Source organism: Carassius carassius, chromosome 30 (assembly GCF_963082965.1).
Source record: "Carassius carassius chromosome 30, fCarCar2.1, whole genome shotgun sequence".
Taxonomy (NCBI): Eukaryota; Metazoa; Chordata; class Actinopteri; order Cypriniformes; family Cyprinidae; genus Carassius; species Carassius carassius.
Window position 1 is genome coordinate 2740179 of NC_081784.1, and position 22849 is coordinate 2763027.

Consider the following 22849-nt stretch of genomic DNA (forward strand, 5'->3'; position numbering starts at 1 on the left):
ATTATGATTTGTGCTTTCACCGCTTTTCTTAGTTTTTTTTATTAGATATTTCTATATACCTTTAAGTAATATCAGTTACTTACTCAGTAACTTAAACTGAATGTTATCTCAGATGTCAAAGCAACATTTCTCATTTTAAAGTTTTGTCAATTAATTGTTTTCATCTAATATTTACATTTTTCAGCTCAATTTAAATGGCTGAATTTATTTATTTATTTTTCATTAACAACAGTGAAGGTATCAGCACACCATTCATGTCCATTCACCATTCACTCATTCATTCTCAAGTGGTAGAGCATTGCGTTAGTAGCGCAAGGTTGTGGGTTCGATTCCCCGGGAACACGTTAGGTAAAAACTGATAGCCTGAATGCACTGTAAGTCGCTTTGGATAAAAGCGTCTGCTAAATGCATACATTTAATTTAATTTAATGTCCAGGTGCAGTTATTGTGGCAAAGTTTAATACTTAAGTTTAGTGACCCCTAACCTTAAATATAAACCTAATAGTAAAGGGGCATTCACATGTACAATGATTTGCACCAAAGAAGTGACAGGAAGTCATTCATTTTAATGAGAATTATTGATTTCCAAGCAGATGTCGGAGTCAAATCCTATGAAAATAAGCAGTGACACAATATAGAGACTATAAATGAGAGTACCGTCGGACCATGCAATTTAGTAGATGTTGCATGTGTAAAAAACCCTTAATAGTAATGTTCACCATAGCAACAAAACTGACAAAACCAGACCAGAACAAGTTTCTTTTATTTAATACAAGCCAGGCATACTTTATGAAAAACATTTCAAGTCATATTTATTGACTGAATAATCATAGGTACAAATATAATTACAAACTATTTACATGTCAAAATAGGGCTGAGGGAATCTGTTTCCGCTCTTCAAGACACTATAGTGTGATTAAAAATGTCCCCAGTTCCTGTGTAAGAACAAGGCACCCATGACTCCACGGTACCTGGTTAAGCAGAAGGTTGGCTGACCTCTGCCCAACTGACTGCTCTTGAGCAGCAACTCTGGAAAACAGGAACATCCTGTACAGAGAGATCAGTGGAACATATTGATCAGAGATCCAGTACTTCAAGGAACAACTGACCTAAAAGTTACATTTCTCTAATTATTTATTCTTGTTCTTGTAATGCCGAAACCACAACTTTACTCCAAAAAAAGCACAACGGCCCAGAATTGTTATTAGTTTTTTTTTTTTTTATTAGATTTTCTTTTATTTTTGTTTGAAATACCTGAGCAAGCACTTTTAGCAAACATTTTAGGAAATTTAAGGGACACTGTCTGCATTGCTAGAAGCAGAAATTAGATTAATACGTAAACTTGTTGTGCATGCTCTCCTCTCAATAACAAAATACACATGCAACAAAACTGACAGTTATGAGAAAACAGCAGTTAAGCAAGCATCTGATCATTGCGATTTGGATATGATTGCACCAGCTCTGCAATTTGGAAGCCCAGTCAAGTCATGTTTATATAGCATTTTATACTACAGATTCCTTTAAAAGAGTAATTCACCACTGGAAAGATAGGGTTTTAATAAAAGTTGGCTCTCTATGTAGTATAAACACTTTTTCTTTTATCAGTGCTACAAGATTAGAGAAAACAGTAGAGAAAATGGACAACTTCAACACCCATAATGCACTGGGCTCGATCAAACTATCCATGAGCGGGGATTCAAAAGCGCTGAGGTACGAGCTTTAGTGTTCAAAAAAGCTCTGGCTTTTTATCTTTTGCTGACAATTATCCATTATGGTTTAACTATGACATATATAAGCTTTATAGTAAATAAGTAGCTTTACAGTATTAAACTTGAAAAAGCAGCTCTTCAGAGTGATTTCCATGTCAAAGAAGGCACAACTATTATGCAATCGCTGCAAACTAATGCTAGTTTGAAGGTGTTTACAAACCAATGCTAAATTTTCTGGAAAGTTTGCTTAGGGAATCGAATTTTGGTGAATTCCAAACAAGCTTTGTTTTGGCCTGATTTTGTTTGAAATTACATCCCACCAGTTCGCTTCAAGTATATCAGGGCCTTAGGTGTAATCTATACAACTCTTGCACTATATTTCAAGACTTCCGAAGCCATATAATAGCTTTTTATGGTGACTTTAGAGCTTAATTTTGTGTTTCACCTGAACTGCGAAAGTCACACTGGTTTGGAATGGCATGAGGGTTCTTATGTTCCTTTAAATCAAGACCTCTACACTGAACAATAACCACGTTCTCTCAGCAGACCAGAGGTTATCTTCTGTTTGCGTGTGATCGTACCTTTCAGGTCAGACGCCACCATGTTCTTGAGGCTGGGGATTGAATGGTAGACCAGGAAGCAGGCTAACATGTTGACATCAGTGTTGTAGTTCATCGGCTGTCTTCTCAAGTATGCTTGCAGCACGTGACTGTTATCTGTGAGATAAGATTAACAGTTATGTTTGCTTACAAATGACATATGCATCTGTATACATATGAACTGAAGTGAATAGAGCACAATGTCTAGTGTGGCTACAACTTTAGACTCACCAAATGAATCTCATAAAGAAATGTCAGGGTCATATTTTTCAGAGAATTTATATTATGTTTATTTTATAAAAATAAAAAAATAATGTTGTTTAAATGAATACATTTATATTAAGGTATAATTATTTTAGGATTATAAAAACATGTATTATTATTATTATTATTAATAAAAAAAATTAAAATATGTTATTGATGACTTAATTTTGGGCTGGAATCTGATCTGGACATTCCATGAGTCAGGTTTTATGAATCTCACTAAAATAAAATAAAATATTTGATTAAAAAAATATAATATAAAAATAATTACTTTTTTTATTTAAATAAAAAAATAATCATACATTTATATGGATAATTATTTTATAATTATAATAATAAATACATCTACAATTAATATTATTATAAAAAAATATATTTTGTATAAATAAAATGAAGCGTGGTTTTTATGGCAATTATGATTTTTTTTGCATTGTGTCATTATGACAATTAACCAACTGAACCCTTCAGTTCTCAATGTAATGCAAAACATTTTGTTCTCATTATTGTAATGTAGTAATATCATTGTTCAATTAAAATTAGAATAAAGCCAGTACAACATAACCCTCCAATGATAATTATAAATATATTAAATGATTTAGAATGTGTTTTGCGTCACAGTAATGAGTCAACAATGTACAATTAGTATGATTTCCCCCGTTAGCCTTCAAGTTGCCAACCCTGCAAAGGACAGACATGACTACAGCCTTTCACACTTGCTGAAGGTGTTGACCAAAACAAGAAACACATGCAAGACCCAAACGCTGACTGGATGAGCTGACACAAAAGCTTGAAAATAGAAATCTGAGTAAGCATATGAGCTAATGATGCTAAACGCTGATGGCTGTGCTGTTCCTCACAAAGACCCTTGTGCTGATCTATAGCGTGCATAAATGTGACCCTGGACCATAAACCAGACTTAAGGGTCAATTTTCCGAAATTTTGATTTATGCGCCATCAGAAAGCTGAATAAATAATGTTTTTTTTGGCTATTGCTACAAATATACCCCAAAGACTTAAAACTTTTTTGTGTTGCATTTTTGTGCTCCAGGGTCACATATTTCACGAAAAAGCTTCTATTATGATCACGCTTGCCACACATCTACATTTGAAATAAGGAACTTGATTTTGAACTTGAACTTGTTTTGACGTCATTTTTTGTGTATTTGGACGCTTGAGTGCAACAAGCAACAAAAAAATAACTAAATTTGGTACTTGCGAAACAGCTTTATACACTTTATACAGCTATATACACTTTGGAGCACATGAGTATCAAATGGCTTAAAAAGATTTAAAGGGCATACATTTTTTGTGACGATGCAAAAATGACCCGAATAGGCAAGTGACAGTTGTCAACTGTCCCAAAACGTGAGCAAAAGTCTTGTATTGCAGCATGCAGCAGCTCTTATTGTGCAGACGAAATGCATTGATGTGAAGCCACTTTGAGACATTGAAAGAGAGAAGACGCGGTACAGCTGAATCACTCATGCGGTTTTCAAAAGACTGATTTAATCTGACAGTTTGTGTGGATTAATTTACTCATCTTACCTCCATGCTACATTGAATAAATGTTTGCAGGAATTTCCCTGATTATAAACTTGAAAGTTGCAGGAATGAGTTAAACTATGCGATATACGCACAGTAATTCAGCACCTGATTAAACATCATTCTATTATACAGAGATTTGTGAAATTTCCATGACTTTTTCAGGCCTGGAAATTGCCGTTTTAACATTTCAGGACTTTTCCAGGTTTTTCATTACCATACGAAGCCTGATAAAGCAATGATGCATGCTGTTAAATCACTGAAGCTGGTCCACTAATGTGATTGAGCGAATGCTCTGTTATCTCTCCTCTAATCACATGCTGGATGCACCCCGCTTTGTTCTGGGACCTCGCAATTAAACACGGTGTATAATTGACTCCTTTTGCCATAGCAAATAGATGCAATCATTAAAGATATGTCAGAATTATTAAGGTCAGGGAAGGTTTATCGAAGATAATGGACTGAGTCAAGATAAATATATACAGTACTGTTAAAAAGTTTGGGGTCAGTAAGGTTTTTTAATTAATTTAAGTTATATTCACCAATAATGCATTAAATTGATCAGATCCATCTACACATACATAAACATATACACACCTTTTTATTATAATAATTATTATTAACTTTCTTAATTTTATGATTAAGTTTTGGTTTTGGGCTGGAAATCTGCTCCAGACACAGAAATATCTAGGCTGTTATAAAAAAAAAAAAACTAAAAAAATATTTCATAATAAACAATCCATTTAAATAATTATTTTGTATTTAAATAAAATAAATGTATACATTTATATTAATAATTATTTTAGAATTATAATAATAAATAATTATTTTATTAATATTACTAAATTATGTTATGTACAAAAAAAATAAAGTGTTTTTATGACCATTAAGATTTTTTTTCTTTCATTTTGAAAAAAAAAAGATCACTGGTTCCACAAAAACATTTTTTTTTTTTTTTAACTGTTTTCAAATGTTTCTTGGGATTATGTGACACTGAAGACTGGATTAATGATGCTGAAAATACAGCTTTGAATAAATTACATTTTACAATATATTTATACAGAAAGTAGTTATTTTAAATTGTAACTATTTCAAAATATTACTGTTTTTACTGTATTTTTTATTTTAAAAATGCAGCCTTGGAAAGAAAGAGGCTCCTTTTAAAAAACATTTGAAAACAGTAGTGTACATTTAGAAACACATGCAATGGAAATTGTATAAACAGATCAATTCCACCTCAATTCAATTCAAATGCACTATTTTATCCAATATTTGCATGTGTTTGTGCTTTACCGTAACTGACCTGGTCAGTAGAGATGTGTGTTGGCAGCATTTCAGGCTATTCCTGAGTCACACATTCATACAGAATTGCTGACAGTAACGCCACGGTCTCCTGCTTCTGTAGAAACAAGACAGAAAAACTGAAAGCTACAGCAACACCATCATCCTTTGAGTTATTTACAACTTGATGTCTAAGAACTAAGAAGTCTATTATTACAAAAATACTGCTGATTCACCCCTCAGTTTGAAATGTTAATAAATGTTTATAGTAACGCACATATGGGGAGCAAGGCAGGAAAGTGGGTCATATTTACTCATATGTTTCCTGTATTCATTTTGCATTTATAGCTACTGTGACACACATTTTCTGGTTAAACGTTTTGCACCGACAATAAACCTGCTTTGATGTGTTAAGGTTAAACTTTAGAAACTGAAAGTTTTTATTCGTGGTACGTCCGCTCTCCTGAGTATTTACTATAAACATGTTTCCCGTTTGTTTATACGCAAAAGGAGGCAATTTGCATTACCGTATTTGGCAACATACTAAACGTCTTCAAGAAATGTTCATGGGTTTAAGCATTTCTGACATGCATTAATCCTTTCGTTCAAAAAAACGTGTTTTATTAAATATGCAAGATATCTAAATCATTCTTTCAAATCAGTTTATTTTGTCTATCTCTCTACCAATTTTTGCAAACAGTTTTTAAAAGATCAAGTTGTCTCACCAGAGCAAAATTTTGTCTATGAAAGCTATTTAGTATCCAAGACTCTTTCCTTATGAATGCACATGAACAAGACTTCGCCTCTGTTGGGACATGAATGCTTTTTTCCTATTACACAAACCAAGCGCTTTCCTGAAAACAACATGTTTATGGTCTCACATGCTTCATGTTTTCCGAGGCTCTGCAGAAGTACTCGGCGAAGGAGACCAGAGCTGCGTCTGAGGTGAAGGTTGACATGGCCTCGGGCTGTGTAGGAGACGAACAAGTGGGAGGGAAGGGAAAAACAGCTAATTGACATGAAAAACATTCTTTGCAGCAGTTTGAAAGAACACGTTATGCTGCTTTAATCCAATCAGGAACACAAGACCTCTGCAAACATCCGGAAATATCTTTACACCTTTATCCTCTGGATTTGCATGTGTGGATTACTGCTTGAATTACATACAAACAGACATATGACACAGTAAATATTGACAGATGTCGGCCAAGCCGGTTTGTGGACAGTAGACTGTTGGTAATATTTATTGTGCACACAGACCGACCTTAAAAGTGCGCACTTCAGCGCTTCTGTTTTTGAGGTTGGGGGCCAGTAAGCTCTTACAGCCTTGAGGGTCGTCCTTGTTGGGCAGCTGTCCGGCGCGCAACTTCACATACAGAACGCCGTCTTTGGATAGGATGGATCTAGAAAGCAGTAAACTTAAAGCAGGTTCTTGATCACAAATAACCAGAGCTCCGTTCCAAAAACCAGTGAGCGGTTTTCTAAAGCAGCACACTAACATAACAAAAAATGAAACCTTATAAGTGAGTGATTTGTAACACTCTATGGGCAGCAACTCTGTCTGCTTCATAAAATAATCAGTATGAGTGCTATTTGAGACGTCAACTTGTCATTAAGCATAAAATACACTACTGTTCAAAAGTTTATGGATGGTGTTTTTTTTTTTCAAAAGAATATTTTGCTGATCGAGGCTGCATATATTTGAGCAGAAATAGTAAAAATTGTAATAAAATAAATATTTTTATAAATTAATTATAATAATTTTACAATTTAAAATCACTATTTTCTATTAAATATTTTTAAATGTAATGTATTCCTGTGATATAAAGTTGTATTTTCAGCATCATTCCTCCAGTGTCACATGATCTTCAGAAATCATTCTAATTTGCTGCTCAAGAAACATTTCTAATAATTATCATTGTTGAAAATGATTGTGCTGCTTACTTTTTTAATATAAATATGCTTAATGTTTATAATTATTTTCAGGTTTCTTTGATTAATAGAAAGCTTGAAAGAACATTTATTTGAAATTAAAAACTATTAAAACATTTTTGATCAATTGAATGCATGCTTGCTGAATTAATTATTTATCACTGTTTGTTTATTTATCATTTATTTATCATTGTACCATATCAGTATCAAAAGCAAAATTCATGGAAAACTCAAGAATAAGATTTCAAATAGTATTAATAACAACACTTCAAGGAATTCTATGTAATAAATTAACAACATAATTATTTTCAAAGAAACAAAATAAAAAAGTAGTAAAATAAATAAATACATAAACAATAACAGTATATAAAACCTTTAAACTGATATTTGATTAAAAAAAAAATGAAGCTTTTCTAAAGAAATATCCATAAATGTGCTTTTGGAGTAAAAAACAAAAAACAAAACATTTCCTAGTGCAGGACACTAATAAAACAGTCAAAAACTCTCAAAGGCAATTATTTCCCTTCAAAAATATATATAGGTAAGTTTTGTGTGACTTATTCTACATCCTTGCTGAATACAAGTTTTAAATTCTAATACAATTTTGATTAAATTTTTATAAAAAAAAAAAAAAAAAAAAATTCTTACTGGCTCCATATTTTTGAATAGTATAGTATGCAAAAATTCTCTGTACATTTATACTTCAGTACTGAACAAAAAAACATCATGAATTTCAGCATCATGGATGATTTATCTGTATTCTTTTCACTGAGCTTGCCGCAGTGCATTCTGGGATTGCCTTATCTTGAAGAACGCATGTGATGCTCCCTAAGATTGCAAAAAGTAGTTAACAATATCGCTGCCTGCCTTTTTGAAAAAGCATTCACATCTGGACCGTGGCTCCAATGCCTTCAAACAGATAATCAGCTCACTTGGCTTAAAGCGGTTTAGTTCGAGTCCATCTCGCTTAATCTACAAGCAGACTTACTGCAGATGTTGGGTTCCTTTACTGATGTCGATGTTCAGCTCCCAATATCTTGGACCTTTTACCTTAATCTGAATGCAAAGAAAAGCATATAACATCAGATTTAGGGAGTCTGTATGAGCTGTACTTGGAAGTGGTTTAATTTATTACCCGTTTCAGAAGGTGAAGTTCAAGCAGCATGGTGGGAGCCATCAACTCCATGGTCGTCTCTTCATACCACTGTGTCTCCTATTAAACACATACCACAAGCATGCACAAACAGATTAGAAACCTAACGCATGCATCACAATCTATAAATTCACTGTAAAGTCTGCGTGAGCAAGGAAGTGTTTGTAATTGCTTTGAACAGCTGGTTGCCTTCCTTTGGCTGGCATCCTTTAATTGAAAAGACGAGTCCTCTCAAAGCAGCAGGGGAAACATGGTCAGGCGCCACGGTCAACCTTCAACAGTCCTTCAGTGTGTTTATCACCTAAGAATCTCTTTGATGTGAACTAATGTCCTCACACGCAACGGGACGGCTAGAGGTTGGGATGTGGAGCTAATTACAACAACAAGAGGAATTCAAAGTCTTTTTAGTAAGTGAGGTGAGAAAAAAAAAAAAGGGATTTGAATCAAGAACTGATAGACGATCATGAAAGTGTCAGAGACCAATATGAAATCAATTTGCAGCGCACTTTTGAGGAAGCTTTTTGACCCAGACATGGAGGTCAAATTCATCCTTAAGAGCATCTCTACTTAACCCAATTTGCTAATATTGACACAATATTTAGCTTTAACGACTATTATATCAGTGCATTTCACAATAAATAAAAGCTAAATAAAAGTTAAATTACCTACAGTCTAAAACATGCATCTGGCTTTTGGTTAATAATATTTTCTGTTACACACACCATCTAGGTGACTTTTTATGAGAGGGAAAGTCATTTCAGAGCAGGCTTATTATTGTTAGCTTAAACTAAAACATGAAATAGTGAAAAAGTTGAACTTGTTTCAGTTAAGTGTCAAGGCAACATGAAATAAAAATAAATAAATACCTAAATAAAAACTAATAAAATGACAGAAGCGCAAAAAAATAAATTATGAAAATTGAAATGACAAAAAATAAAAGCAAATTTTAAATATTCAAAAAAATTTATATTATAGCATATAATTAACACTAAAATAATACTGTTTCAGAGACACAGCAAGTTAACGATTACAACAACATGCCTTTTCTTTGGAACAAATGTGAATTAAAAAAGTGAAAATGGTCTATTTTGAATTAATGTGGGTAGCCAGTGTTGTTATTGTTAACTAAAATGAAAACTAAAGCTATTTAAAATGATTATCATTAACTGAAATAAAATAAAAAGTAAATATCAGATTAAAAACCTAAACTTAAAAATAGCTAAAAAAAAATGTAAATATTACCTTGACTACTACAGTAAATGAAATAAAATAAGCTGAAGTATTACAATTATTAAAACTAAAATAAATAAAGCTAAAGATAAATGTTTTTTTTTTTTAAATTACAAAAGCACAACTTAAGCTGAAGTTAACATGAGAAATGAAAATATAAAAATAAAAGCTAATTAAAAAAAAAGTAATATACAGTATAATAATACACAAATAACACTGGCTTTCATTGAATGTGAGTAAGTGTATTTTTGGAAACCACATCAAGGCATGAGGCACGTGCAGCACATACCCTGTAGGTGACATCTAGCAGAGCGTAGCAGGGTTTGAGAGTGTCTACATCCACAGACACCAGCAGACGAGGTTCAGCTGCGAGCACAGCCAGGTGGCACAACGCCTGGAGGTGATACCTGCAAAGAAGAACAAGAACATATGTTTAGAAGGAACAAAAAATCATTTATAGTTCCAACCTTAAATGTAAACACATGCACCAGCCTGACACACAATCAGTTGTAGTTAGAAACTCTGGAGTATACGTTTTCTATTACTGTCAAGTGTTTATCATCATCTCTATCCTTTCTTAGTAGCAGTAGTAAAGATGAAATACATTCTCCACAGAAAGTAGCTATTTGACATTAAAAGCACTTAAAAATGTCTGGATGTATTGTCTTGTCATTTCAAACTGTTGTGAAATGTTTCGCTTCAAACTGTTTGTGCTCATTCTGAAAAAACTAAATGGCACTTGATTTGATATCTTATTTAATGCAACTTTATTCTCATGTTTTTAAGTGTGACTGAAGTACAGTATGTAAATACTTTTTGGGCCAAGTGTTTTACATGACACTTTGACACCATGTAGATACGAGCATCTAATACACACACGTTCACGATTCTGGGTAACAAGTCTCATTTACAGTAAAAATGAAACTGGTTTTCGTCAGAAGTGAAGACAATACAGCCATATTTGCTCATTGTGAGATATGTGTGTGTGTGTGTGTGTGTGTGTGTGTGTGTTTGTGTGTGTTAGCAGCTGTTGTCAACCTGTTGTCTGTGCTGTGTGCAGGAAAATGAGGATAAAGTGCACAAAGGAGGACAGTGATAGCGGAGTTGGAGGTGCTGAGTGTGTACCTGTGGGAAAAGCAAAAGCATGTCATAAAAATTTGGTTTTGGACTTTTTTCTGACAGCATATTACCAGTAGAGTGAGGAAAAACATAAATGAACAAAGCATGTTAACATTTTTGGAAAAATTTGCTCAAAATAAACAATGGACGCACATATTCACTGTCATGTGCAGTGTTTGTGTAGCGAGGGGTAAAATTGGTCATGCATTGTTCACTAGTACTATTTGTGCTCTTTCAAAAGGCCTCACTTAAAAATAATGGGCGAGTTGAAGAGTGCACTCAAACAGGCTCTGACAGGATGAGAGGCTCTTACTGTGTCTTTCACTGACCTGGTTAGAGGTCACCTTATTTCTCTTTAAAAACATTCAAGAGCTTGTGTACCAGCCCACCACAACACCTGTAGCTTGCTGCTTCACACAAGCAGATCCATTTTTTTATATGCAATTTTCATATCTTCAGCATATCTTTCATATCTCATATCTACAGCAGCAACATCGGCAGTGTGGCACTTTCAGTCAATTTCATGCACACATCATGGATAAAAGTACAAACATGTCAGCTGTGTGAATGCTAGTGATGAATTAAAAAATATCAAAACTGATATGGATTCTTGAACCTCAAGGTTAATATTTTAGTCTATGTTGTTTTCTCTTAATGCATGACCGCTGTAACTGCCTCTTTTCAAGTGGCACATGAACCGATCATTTCTTCAACTTTATTACTAGTTATAGCACAAAACAAGCATGAATGAACATCAAAAGGTGTAGAAAGAAACACAGTTTACTGAAATGCATAATATCTCATTTAACCGCTAAATCAAAAGAAGAAAAGTTGCAACCACGGAAATTTGTCAATAAAGCAGCCTGTAAACAATAGGTCATTTATTGTTACATTAATCTCATTAAAGACATAGCTAGCAAGAAAAATAGCTCTGGAGAGGAGCATTTTGGTGAATATATGCACTATATTACATATTCATTATTTTTTTACTTAATGTGTTGTCTTAAACGGAATGGACACATAGGTATGTTATTAAAAAGTTGCACATAAATGTTTGTACAGCTCAGTTTTTATTTGATCAATAGATTAGTTATTACATCAAATTTATTTTCCGTTTCAGTTTTTGCCTAAGTGCCTTCTGAATAAATTTTTTAGCATTCATTTTTTATTCTGTGCATCACTTTTCCAACCCATATGATTTTCTTCCACATTCAGCACAATTTGGTGTATGAAGAAGCATAATTGTAAATTTGACATGAAGGCTGATTCTCAATCAATGCATGACCGAATGTTACTCTGAATATGCAGAAGCGTGAACGACATGAGAATAAGTAAATGATGATGGAATAAAATTTGGGGTCAAAGGATATAATATTATTTATGCTTCAGAATTATGAACAAAATGTCTACAAATCCTAAACTTTTGTTGGCCACATTGCTTTTTTTATGCAATAATGTAAAAGCCAAAAAAAAAGACAAAAATATGTCATCCCTGCTGCACTTTATACTATGGAACAGGGATTTGTTTAATACTTTACCTCGAAGAATGGGAAAAAGTAATTGTGATGCAAACTCTACTTATTAAACGCAAAATAATGCCATATGGAAGTGAACTGTAGTGCTGGGAAGTATGGGTAAAAACTGACTCTCAAATATTTCCAAATCCATATGAGACTCAAACTCAACTAACCTCCCTCCACCCAGGAAGAGCAGGCCTAGAGTCATGTGATGGGTCATGTGAAAGCCATAGTTCATCTCGCCACAGGTGCGTTTGTGGAGGAAGCGGTACAGCTGCAAGACTTTCAAGTTCCCTGAACCGGCCATCACCATTGAAACCGCCAGGAGGACCATGCTTAAACACGTCTGCAGGTTATACTGCCCTGTCTGGAAGATAGCGGACATTACGTGAATGAATATTTATGATTACATGATGATGCTTGCCTTTAATGAAACAAATGCTTACCACAGTAGCCGTAGAGGTCGTCAGATACTGCATGAAGTTTCTGGCAAATTTGTACTGAAGGAGAAATATTAAGAATATTCAAGGAGCTTTAAGAAAGATCACATATCTGTGAGTGGGGAGTAAATGTCCACTTACTAAGCAGTCAAAAGCATCTGAATTTGCAGATCCAGCAAACCGGAATCCCAGAGCCAGGCAGCCTCTGGCAATTATATAGTCATGAGCTTGACTGTGGAAACAGTGACAAATGTCAGCTTTATTTCATTCATCCAGTCATAATAGAAAACACCTCTACATGTGTGATTTCTAGGAGATCCTTATACCAACAGACTGTTTTTCACACAAGTCGATCAAAACATCATTGAGAATCTGCTTCTACTCACACTAAGGTCTCCATGTTAAGATCCTCAGAGATGGATGTCTGCTCCTGGTTTCCAATGTTTTCTTGGATGATCTGAAAATGCAAAGCTTATTGTTGGCATTAATCGTGTGAGGAGAGCCTGGCACTATATCTACGTGACAAGTTGCATCCTCTTTGTTCACTAACAATGAGCCAAGTTAGTGTTAGCTCAACTCGAGAAGCAAAGTCCTTTTCAAGGAACGTCTTTTCACCTGGTGGCCATATTTGCAATGCGTCCAGGCAGCAATTTTATGCATACAAGACCTGTAGTCTAACTATTTGAATGAGGAAATACTGAAATATCAAAAGCTGCTTGACAAACTCATTATTATATAACGTATTTGAAATGAAATATGACTTTAACTCGTACATGTTGTTTCTTATGCTCAAATGACATTAAAAATTTGTTTATTTCAGGTCTATCAAGCCAATGCGTCTCAGATTTGCGATGCAACGATTTTACCAACAGCTGATTGGCTCTTTTTTTTTTAGAAGGCTGGGTGTAGCCATATTGCACATAGCAGTTACTTCCATTCATAGTAATAAAAGTACACCGTCTTGGTAAATCTATCATCTTAAGTCAGTAAAATGGAAGAATTTTTGTGTCCCTCTTTATTTAAAATGTGATCTATTTGTGGTTTTTGTAAACACCCACGGAAGGAAGGCATTTTCCACTGACCCATATAGATAGAATGTTCAGCATTCAAACATTCCAAAAAGGTACCATCAGTGATGTCATCAGTATTTGAATACTGAATTGTGATTGGTCTTTCATCTCAGCAAATGAACAGGAACAGTTGGTTTTGAACAATTTCTGTGTGATTTTCTACAGCACATAGAATAAAATCTATATAAATTGGATCTGCAACAACTGCAGCATGGTGAAATTACTTCACAATTAAAAGACACAGTTCATAATGAGCTTCCTCTGCCTCCTCTCTTGCTCAATGACCTGCACACCTCCTCTACAGCTGAAGTGACCAAACAGGCTCTGCGTTTTGCAACACAATCATTGCTAAATATTTCACCAACCTATGAACTTACAGGGGAACAGGAAACAAAAACATGACCTGAGGCCAAAATAAGCTTCCTCTTGTGAAACTAGTTCGAAACAGAACGTAATGCTGGATGAGTCCCTGCAGTACAGCTCAGACATACCTGAGGCACATTACTGGTCACCCATTCGGCATTGGGAAAGATCTCGTCCCACATGATAAGACATCTGGCCAGCGTCTGTAGCGAGAACAAAGACACAACTACTAAACACAAAGAGCTTGCTATGAATAAACGTTTTAGGCTGAATTGTAAAAGAGGAAATATTTGCATATCCCTTTCTTTGTAAGCCATTGTAGTTACTGTTTAAATCCTGTATGACAAAGTTCCAAAACCTAGTGAGCTGGCTTGTCTACTTGGCAGTTGCCCTCTAAACACATTTTTTAGAAACATGAAATGCAGAGCAGTGAGGAAAAAAATAATGTTTTACTTTAGAAGTTAAACTAATTTTAACTTGACCGTTCTAAAAACATAGCACTCGTTCACTAGATGCTGCGAAACACAAGATGCAAATGCAATGGTTAAACCCGTCCATCTAGGGCAGAGACAACTCAACGTTTTACTACTGGTCAAAAAAGGCCATTATTTGGCAATTCTGAACCAATGTCGCTTCTGTTTTGCCGATATTTTGAAATTTTTTGTATATTAAATTAGCATCACTTGGTCTTTATTTGAGAAAATAATTCACAGTGGCTTAGTAGAGTGTACTGATGGTTAGTGTTTGCTTTATTTGTGTTTCTCCTCACTTCGATTTGTGAAAAATATTATAATAGGATTACAGAATCAATAAGTTGTTTCTAAAGCATAAATCTGTTTAATTTAAAGATTTACTTATCTAGTTCAACGTATTTTTTCAAGTAGATTCATTTTCAAATGATTGATTGATGATATGTAAAAAAAAAAATATATAGATTTTTATTGATATACATCTTCTGTTATACGATCTCATTTCAATAGGAAAGGCCTATATCAGCTTTATATCAGTTGTATTTATATTTGGCCTTTCAAAAATCCACATGGGTCGACAAAAAGACATTTTGTTCAAATATATGATATTAAAATTGACATCAAAAAAAAAAATCTATTTCTATTATCTACATTTCAGTGAAAAATAAAACAAAAAACATTTACGAGTGTGGTAAAATTCAAATTCAAAGAAAATAGCTTATTTCCACATTTCAAAATCAGGTGAATATGCAGTACCCCTATTAAATTTGGTCAAATTAATATATCTAAAAAGGTAGCAAAAAAATACCACCTTACAGAATAGTCTTAACTTGTAGTCTACAAAGGCAGCAATCTGGGTTTTGAAACATTTCAGAAGAATCTGAGAAAAAAGTGAACTTCCTGTTGGTAAACAAGCACAACAGGCTAAAATGACCCTACATTTAGCCTGAAAAGCCATTGTAAAACATGAGAACACTTGGTAAAAAAAAGTGCGATTGAACCTATTGTGAGATGTTATTTGTGTAAGTTCCTGCGAGCCCAGAGGCCAGAATGAACTTCTGATGGCTGCCGTCCCTGTAATGTTTTCTCTCACCCTCAGCAGCCAAAACTCAGGCTTGATGAAGTCCAGCAGAAACATGGTGTCCGGGGCTTTCAGCCAATCAGCTATAGACCTAGAGGGGTCCAGAGAAACAGGTGTGAATGTGAGACAGGAGCAAAAGAGGCCTTGCACTGAACATACGATCTGAAGATGAGGAAGATGTCAGCACTATTCAAACAGAAAGAGACTTTCAGCACTCACAATGGATTTTACTTTAAAGGGGAAGTGTGTGATTACTGGGATTTTAAAATACTCTTAATTCGGTTTATTGCACACAGGCAACTATTACCAATTTGTTAGTTGTCTTTCCGGAGATCGCAACACGGACTCTTTCAAAACAACGCTCTGTTTGTTTGAGGAGACTGTCTATTTCTACATCAATCAAAGTTGCGAAAAAAATAAAAGCGGACTTATTGTAAAGCCAGAATAGTATATAGATAATGCTAAAATATCACTATGCCAGTGGTACAGGAATTTTACTTTAATCCTATATTAATGTTTTTCCATTACAACTCACCTATTGTTTGTTTTCAGGTAAATCATGGCTAGGGCAAGTGTTGCACCAGGACAGGTCACGTCCACATTGATAGTGTCACCCTCCTAATGAAAACAGCTACATTTAATCTGTGTTGCTTTCTGAACCTTGTTAGATAATCCAGTGTAAGTGTAAGATACTATCATACTAATTTATTAAAATATAAATACAAATTTCTGTATATGTCATTTGAAATCTTATGCATACCATCTAATTCCACTTTCTTAAAATTACTATTCAATTTAAATTAAAGAATTTGCAGCAGACTATCTCAGTCAGTAGTATAAGCACTTTGTTCTAAACAACCCTTGCTTTCTCATACGATTATTTAAACTGTCAAACACAACCACATGAGAGGTGTGGTATCATTCTCAGCATATAGAAATCTCCAGATGAATAAAAGCTCTTTGCTGGTTATGCCATGACTCCACCTTGATCTGATAGCTGGGAGACTTGTGTTTCTCTCTGTTGATGCCAGCATGCATGTGTCGATGACCTCCCACCATATACTGATAGAGCTGCTCGGGCACGTTCAGGTCGGTCATCCCGATCAGGTTACTGCCATGCTGAAGAGAAGCAGAGAGCAATCAGCTGGGTCAGCGTGGGAATAATTCTGGTTCCCATCTCTCACAGATGCACACAATGCATGCTATTCATAATAAACACTGCTACTGCAAAATACAAATAAAAACAAATTACTGCAGATGCCATTTCAAATATTACACATTTTGTGTATGTTTTCTTTGTGTAAAGCCCATAATTTGTGTGCATTAAAATGTGTTTATGGGTAATTCACACCAAAATTATGAAAAATATATAAAAGAAACTACATTTTATAAATTTAAATCTTATTATATTTTAATTCTACTTCCATAAAATGATTATTCTGCATGTATTTTTGCTCAATTCAGTCCTTTCAAAGATAAATTTTACAGTATCATATTACAAAAGAAATATATATATATATATATCATATTTTTAAGTACTATATTACTTTTTTATATTTACATATTTTTAATAAAATACATTTAATTAAATATATAACATAACATTATAATGCTTTTACAAAAAAAAAAAAAAAAAAAAAAAGGTAACACTTTAGAATAAGGTTCCATTAGTTATTGATGTTAGGTAACTACTTTAGTTAACATGAACTAAGCAAGAACAATCCTTCTACAGCATTTAGTTAATGTTAATTTCAACATTTACTAATGCATTATTCAAATCAAAAGTCGTGCTTGTTAACATTAGTTAATGCACAGTGATTTAGCATGAACAAACAATGAATAACTTTTTTTTCTTTAACGAACATTAACAAAGCTTAATACATGTATTGTTCATTGTTTGTTCATGTTAACTAATGGAACCTTATACTACTTCAGAAAGACGAAACACATTTTTGAGAAGTTGCACACTGCACATGACTAAAGACATTAATGATGGTGTGTGTCCACTTTTAGTTCTGTGGGAAAAGTGGTTAATTTAGGGATTTTTGTGCTCCTCCAAGCTGGCTGCTGACTGTGCATGGAACAGGATAGAATTCACAAAATGCTTTGGAAACACACTCACTCCCAAGCAGACCATGCCAAGTGCGAGTCCTGCTGCTAGGGAGTAGGACTCCCTGTCCATACAGTACTCCATCTCAGGACCAGGTGGACGTCCTTGGGAAACAACACAGCACACAGCTGTTACAGACTCTGATATGACACTTAAATAATTATTCAATCATGAATGAGCACAAATGAAAACAACAGCTCATTTGATTTCATGCCAACACACACACACGCACACACACACACACACTAACCGATCTCTGCCAACAACACCTCTGCACTGTGGTGGTGGCCGGTGCCCTGGTAAATCAGGCCAATGCCAACCACACCAGCCACTTGCACGCTGTGAGGCACGTCCAGCTTGGTGGAGGGGGGCGGCAGCAGCGCGGGAATGTGGATGCTTAGCAGACGGGTGATGGACATGTCCATGGTGCCCAGTCTGGCAGCAGAAACACCCAACAGCAGCCCAATACTCGTCATCTCATGACCCTGAGTCAGAGGAGACAAGGAAAAAAAACATTAAGACAAAACATATATATAATAATAATAGTAATTAAAGTAATTAATGCGGGTCGTTGCTGCCAGTATAATAACTGTGAGCTGTGGCATTGGATTAGAATTCCATGATGTGGTGATAACCACGTTAATGCATAGTACATAGCACAAATATGGGGCAAACATTTTAATTTATATCATGAATTATATAATTATATTTATATTAATATTTATTTTATATTTTAAAGATTTATATATATTTATAATTATAATAAAAAAAACTGTCATTAGTCAACATGTCTAAGTATTATGTAAATATTTCTATTTATTTGTACTATTCAAATATTTTTAAAAAATTAAGTTGTATCATATAATTTTTTATTTTATCGTGATATTTTTCATTATGTTTTTGTTCATAGGTTTAATAATATTTTTCATTTATTTTTTATATTATTGCATAATATTTTAATACAATAAAAATAATCATAAATATTTACATTATACTTAATTAAAAATATATAGACTAATAACAAAATGTTGATTATAATTATTCTTAAATATTCAAATAAATATATAAATCTTTAAAATATAAAATAAATAAAAATGAATAAATATAATTATATCATTCATGATATAAAATATGTTTGCCCCATATTTGTGCTATGTACTACGCATAAACGCAATTATCACCACATCATGGAATCCTAATCGAATGCCACAGATCACAGTTATTATACTGGTAGCAATGACCCGCATCTTCCCAAACAATGCAAAAGTTAGATTAGCAACATGGTAGAGTCTCCTGTGCGTTTTGCATGAAGATTTATATGATAGAGAGTTGGGCAGAATCAGTGTGACCATACTTCACGATCTGACTAAAAGTTAAAATAGCAATCTCTCTCCATTCAAGCACAGAATGAATTTACAGTGAGCTGTGCAACCTTGGTACTCACATTAACACTTTATTCATTCATTAAACTCACTCATTCATTCACTTTCACATGTGCATGAAGTAAAACAGGATGTTTTTCTACCAGATTCTTGTAAAATCGTCAGGAGTACTACCAGAGACTAGAAAGCCCGGCCGCAGATCTCCGTGTGAGAGCGGACAGTGTAAACACCAAACTAGCTAAAGGCTCGATATATCTTATAGATTACAGATACGCTCAGCGAGCACAGAAAGTATCAACAAAGCCTGGCCTGACTGGAAATGAGAGAGCAGCACACGTTACTGCCCTGTGAACTGTCAGAATGAAACTCGGCTCTACGTTTGCCTTTCATGTGAGAAAAACAACAGGATGAGAGCAAAACCCCCAGAAAACATGCAAACCTGACAGCTCCGATGCTAAAAATGGTGAGATAAGACAATTACGAGGAGGAGGAGGAGGAGGAGGAGGAGGAAGAGGAAAAGTAGTCTGGCCTTCAGGAAGAGCCTCTATGAACTGATGGTCCATTAGGAGCAAAGATGCCATCTTGGCGACTTTAAACCTACTTCTGCAGTTCACTTCATCACCGAGTGTCCAATTCTAATTAAACAAAACCTAACCTTTCTTAATAACTTCTTCAGTTCCAATAAAAGTCATTATGCCAGATTGGTTTCATTTCTCTAGAATTAACATCGCCCACAAACTTCTGATTTCCACCTAGATCTGTATTGTAGATAAGCGCAGGTGAATCATCCGGTTAGCTACATCTGAATGTCTGGATTCGTCACATGCTGTAAGGAATTGGTTATCTGGGCCATCTTTAGTAAACATCTGCCGATGGTGGTCACACTAGATTTTGTGTTTCACTTGCATTGATACGCTTGCAAAACCAGTGTTTATAAAAAAAAAAATAAAAAAAGGGTCATATGACCAATCCGAAAGTGTCAATTAATGTATCTATATTAAATTCCGAGACGTTTACCTAGTATTTGTGAAAAGTCGTCAGCGTGAGTAGTAAGGGTGCTCCGATTGATTGGGCTTCCAATCGGCCGATAATGGCTTGATGAAGTTTAATTGGAAGGTCTCTATAAAGGCCGATCTCATAAACCCATCTCAAGTTGATGACACAACCGGACATGACATCTCAGTCCGGCACGGGACTGTGAGTGAGCGTGAGTGAATCACCACGGCTCTCTCTCTCTTTCCCTCTCTAAATGCGCAAATTTGCTTCAAATCAGCACATCGTGTCTGCACTAAAAGCAAGCTGCACAGTTTACACAGGAATTGTCATTTGCACAATCAAGGCAGTGTTGCATCATCACTAAAGATCATAATTTGAATATCTTTTAAATTCTTGCCAGTAACCTTGCTCTACTAGAGACGGTGCGCTCATGCACACCCAAAGAGCACACACATAACGCCAGGTTCACACATACTCTTGCTTATATTTATTGCATTTAAAACGTCTATGAAAGATTGTATTACTGTTCTGCGTGAAAACAGTATCAGAATTCCTAAAAAAGCATTTTCGGGACCAACGTTTGGATTTGAAATCAGAAATGGATAAATTTTGCATCTGTGGCAAACAGCTGCGGATCATATGTTTGAGTGCGCTATACATTAATATGATCATTAACTGAAACTAAAAACTAATACTAAGTTTGAGTTGAAGCACTAAAATTACTAATTGATAAATGAAAACTAAAACAAAAAATTAAACCTCTTTTTGATATTACAAATAAAAATGACAATAAAAATACTAAAATACTAATAAAAATTATTCTTTATTATGAAAAGTGGAAATATAATAACAATTATTATCAAAAAAAATATTAATTAAAAATATTAATTAAAAAATATTAATAAAAAAAAATACTAAAACTTCTAATTATATTTTATAAATAATAATAAAATATCCTTGGACCATCATATCCTGTTGCCCATGTTCCCTGCAGGGTCATTTTCTATACCTAAAACTCATTATTGAAGTTCATAAAGACTACAATCAACATAAGCCCCCAACTGAGGCTGTAACTGACCTTGGTGAGGTAGTCATGGATATTAAAGGTTGCTAGTTTAGTGAGGTGGCCATTGAGGCCCAGGGCCATGAGGAAACCGGCGTATTCATTGGCCAGGTCAGCACTTTTGGGTTTGTTGTATGCAATCCAGGCAGATTCCACCTGAGAGGCAGGGGCGATCTTAAGACCAGCCGCCACTCCGTTATGAAAGATGGGCCAGCTGGTCATGTTGGGCGGCACATCGATGTCACCGCTTTTCAGGTCCACCACAGTGTTCCTGGGAGGAGCGCGGCCTGGGAGGAGAAGACAAAAGAGAAGGGACGTTATTCATACAAAATAAAAACAATTGTGGGAAAGTGAGGAAAGACATAAAAAGGCAGCATTTTAGTGCCCTTAAGCTACTAAATCACAGAGGAAGAGGTTTTTCCAATAAAAATTATACTAGAAAGCATTAACTAAAATATCCGTTTTCAATGCAAAACTTGCTATTTTGCACTTGTGGGTGCATTTAAAAAAAATTAGGATTAAATTTAAGATTTATGTACTTATCCATGTAATTGCAAATAAAATCTCCGTCCATTTGGAATACAGAGTTTTAAACTAATAATAAATTAAGTCATATATTAATGTAACAGGTAAGGTCAGATTTCTGCAATAGGACTAAAAAACTGTTTTAAATGCAAAATAACCATGTTTATACATTTATCATCAGGAAATCAATGCAATTTCAATCTCACATTAAATAAATGGATATTGCTTATACCACAGCAAGCTATATTTTCACAATGTTCATACATTCTAACCAAATACATTGAATTGTTTTCACAATGACCGGATTTATTAGGATTGTAAGCTGTTTGAATAAATGCATTTTGAAACAGGGCTCTGAACCAGTTCAAGGAACGAAAACGAAAACCGGAAACGAATGAAATTTTGACAGGAACAGAAACAGAAACGAAATCAAATTTTATAGTTCCGAACAGAATCGAAAAATTGAAATGGCCATTAACCGGTAAATAACGTTATTTTATCGTTCCATTTAACATTTAAAATTAGCTGTCAACCAATTCACCAATTCCAGCAGTACAGCATACGCAAATGTTCTGAAGCCAATGAGTGAAATGTCCGCTCAGCTGTGAACTCATCATAGGTAAATCGCAATGGCAATGCACCGCCTTCAGGGCCGGATTAAGACCAAATTAGGCCTGATGAAGCAGCGCAAAAACGGCTCTGCTCGCCGATGGCATTGGACATCATCATGTCTATTTCTGAATGAAATAATCTTTTTTTCTCTCTAAAAAAAGTATACGTTTATATATATATATAAACATACTTTAAAAGTATAAGTTTAATAAAAAAAGTATAATTTTTTTAATGAAAAAGTATATATATATATATATATATATATATATATATATATATATATATATATATATATATATATACACATACATATACTTATATATATATATATATATACACAAACTATAATAAACACTGTTATAGGCTATTTTTTATAATCATTTGGCATTCA

General features: G+C 34.4%; 1 protein-coding gene across 1 annotated transcript in view; it reads right to left on the reverse strand.

Moving 5' to 3' along the window:
* Positions 1–4296: 4296 nt before the first annotated feature.
* LOC132110280 (anaphase-promoting complex subunit 1-like) overlaps positions 4297–22849 on the reverse strand; it is a 49835-nt gene continuing 31282 nt past the window's right edge. Inside the window, 19 exon segments of the mRNA XM_059516851.1 lie at positions 4297–4341; positions 5418–5513; positions 6277–6363; positions 6660–6798; positions 8316–8383; positions 8463–8540; positions 10000–10117; positions 10749–10835; positions 12520–12713; positions 12793–12846; positions 12928–13018; positions 13173–13243; positions 14348–14422; positions 15783–15861; positions 16306–16388; positions 16755–16889; positions 17893–17984; positions 18131–18365; positions 21337–21608. Coding sequence (XP_059372834.1) covers positions 4297–4341; positions 5418–5513; positions 6277–6363; positions 6660–6798; positions 8316–8383; positions 8463–8540; positions 10000–10117; positions 10749–10835; positions 12520–12713; positions 12793–12846; positions 12928–13018; positions 13173–13243; positions 14348–14422; positions 15783–15861; positions 16306–16388; positions 16755–16889; positions 17893–17984; positions 18131–18365; positions 21337–21608 — 2099 coding nt within the window.